General features: G+C 43.0%; 1 protein-coding gene across 1 annotated transcript; it reads left to right on the plus strand.

Moving 5' to 3' along the window:
- Positions 1–385: 385 nt before the first annotated feature.
- LOC133824507 (uncharacterized) lies at positions 386–1,810 on the plus strand. The gene is made up of 3 exons (XM_062257397.1): positions 386–664; positions 939–1,211; positions 1,283–1,810. Exons 1-3 carry the CDS (start codon positions 386–388, stop codon positions 1,808–1,810), a joined length of 1,080 nt encoding a protein of 359 aa, XP_062113381.1.
- Positions 1,811–3,008: the final 1,198 nt, after the last annotated feature.

Here is a 3,008-nt window from a genome sequence, read left to right on the forward strand (position 1 = left end):
CATGTATTTCCGGTCTGTAGCAGACTACTTCAACGTCTCCCCATTTCAGATCACGCCGAATGGGATACAGGCACTCTCTGCGCTGTATATTCTTTATTTTCTGAATGGTTGGGACGAGCCCACCCCTCATGAGGTGCATTACCTGTTTGATCTTCGGACCAATCCTTCTCACAACAACTCAGGTTTCTTCCATTTCTATCACAGGCATAGGGGGGTTACATATCTCAATGGCATCTCCCATAAGTCAAACGCCGGGAAATATCATAAGGAATACTTCCTCACATTGGATATTGAGGCCAACAACTTGGCTTTTACGCGCTCGGGTCCGTTTGAGCGACCATTGCCTACTGAAGGGATGTTTAGGCGGGCCAAGAAATTGGCTAACATGAGTCTTAAAGAGAAGGATGTAAAAAAGTTGGTCACGCTGGACCTTCTCCAGATGGTGAGTCTGGTGCCATGTGAGCAGGATCTGGTGGTGGAAAGTACCACCGGGGAGAACGACACGCCTGGTCAGTCTACCGAGGGCACAGAGCAAATGACTGATCGGCATTCTCCTGGGCCTTCTCCGCTTTCCCGTAGACCTGGTGACTTAGTCATTAGAGAGCCTGATCCTCAGCGTAGATCTACTATTCCCGCTCAACCTGGGAAAGGAAAAGCTATCCAGGTTGAAGGGGAACTTAGCTCATCCTCGGACGACGAGGATGAGTTCCTTGATCAGATCTTCAACGCAGGTAACACATGCTTAGTGAAAATAGGCATATTTTTTATAATTGGTAATTAGAGAGTATCACAATTGTAGTATACACTTGCATATGTTTCATTATGTTTATTTCTCTAACAATCTTGTTTTTTCATCCTTGGCAGATTCAGACATGTTCAGAGATTGCGTTGCTTCAAAGAGGAAAATTGGTGATGGAAGTGGCTCTACGCCTCCACAGAAGATTCAGAAGGTAGTACCGCCAAGTCAAGGGAGGCAACCTGGGGGACCAACTACACTTCCGCCATTGACCCCCTCTTCCCTTCCTCCTTCTGCGAGCCTAACTCCTACTCACCAGGGTAGTTCGAGTGAGCTTTTTCGTGCTGTTAGCGACCTGGGCAAGGGGCTTCTTGAGGATATTGGCCGTGATGCATCGACGCTTCAAAGCCTAGACTCCTACCCTCGACTTAGTGTCGAAGTTGTCTTGAAGAGAGGACTCGCTCAATTGATGAAGGTAAGCATTTTTCCTCGAGATACTTTGTTATTAGTATTTTTACTTGTATTAACTTTTTGTCTTCCATGCAGTCACTTGTCACCATTGGTCATGCTCAGCTTCGAGCCGTAGATTACAAGGAGCTGATCAAGGTGCAGGACGATCAACTGGTGGAGGCCAGGTCCAAGCTGGAGCAAGCAGAGAGAACTATAGCTGAACGGGACGAGTCTCTCAAAAAGCAGGCTCAAAACAATGCTTCCTTGACAACTCAATTGGAGAAGCAATCCCTCGATATTAAAGAGTTAGTTCGAGACAATGAGAGGTTGATTAGCGAGAACGAAGAGCTGAAGCAAGAAAAAGAGCTTGACTTGATTCGCTTTGAGGAGGCCAGTTTTGACTGCTTCTATAAGGTCTGGAAGCTGAACAAGCCTCTTAATCTTGATTGTTTCCCCAAGGAGGCCCAAGCAGAGGATCTTGCCAGATGTGAAGCAAGAGCCGCTGAAGAAGCTGTCAACCCTCCTGCACTCGCCCCAACCTGCTCTGCTATATCATTTCGAGCGAGAGGAGCAGTTGATGCAGAGGAGGGAGTCGATCAACCCTCTAGAGGAGCTCGCCTGTGACTCCCTCTTATAGTTCATCACAGTCTACTTTACTTTGTATTTTGTTGCTCGAACTAGTGAGCTATTTTGACATTTAGCACTTTACTCTTTCCTTGCTGACAATTTCAAACTTCTAAGTTTTTATTGTGCATAGCAAAGTTTTTGGATGCCTTTAATTTTACATGAGAATTTAGTTTTTTAACTTAGAAATTTTTACCATTCCATAAGTTCACACCAAATATACTTCCTCATGCTCTTATTGCTCTAACTTTTTATGAGCGTAAATGTCTTGTTACACGAATATCAGTTTTTAACTTAGAATTTGAAAAATTCTAAGTTACTTAAGCTTTGTAAAACAAGTTAGCTTAACGGCTGTTTTAGACTCCTAAACTTACAAGTCAGCCCAAAAACAAACATATTTGCTCGTGCTCTTATTGCCTGTGTTGAAATACATACCAGTATACCCTATGTGCCCCCCAAGTGATTGAGGGTGGATAAATCCTTGATCACTTACTACTTGATCGGATTTGTTCGAGTAGTTACTACTCGTGAAACACATGAAATATACGAAAATATATCAGTAGTTGACCACTACATAAATATTATCTAAACGTTGGTCCTCCATATTATGATACCGACCAGTTGAACACTGTCCAGTACATTAGTTTTTAAAAGACCTGTTTTGTTTAAATTATTATGACAGTACACTGCCCAACAAAAATAATCAACACATATGCAAAGTTTGTAGCAAGGTACGACCACAATGCGTGTGGTCTCTTTTATTACTCGTAATAATAAATGACAAAACGTGTCTAACAACGAGTTCCAAACAAAATAACATTGTTCAAAATAATGTGACTGGGTAGCAAATAACCAGTTCACAAACAAAAAACTTAAATAACAAGTTAAGCACTTGATACAAAGCTACTACTCTGCAAGTAGTATTTATTGATAATATTTTCTCAAGTGCTGCCATTCCAGTAGTTTCTGATTAGCTCCCCATTCAATCGAGCAATCTTGTAAGTGCCGGGCGGTAAGACCTGTTCAATTTGATATGGTCCTTCCCAGTTCGGTCCTAGCACACCAGCTGCTGGGTCTCTAACAAACACCTTCCTTAGGACTAAATCTCCGACCTGGAACTTTCGATCTCGCACTCTGGAATTGAAGTAGCGTGCCACTTTTTGTTGATGAGCTGCTACTCTGAGGCTTGCCTCCTCTC

This window comes from Humulus lupulus, chromosome 3, assembly GCF_963169125.1.
Source record: "Humulus lupulus chromosome 3, drHumLupu1.1, whole genome shotgun sequence".
Lineage (NCBI taxonomy): Eukaryota > Viridiplantae > Streptophyta > Magnoliopsida > Rosales > Cannabaceae > Humulus > Humulus lupulus.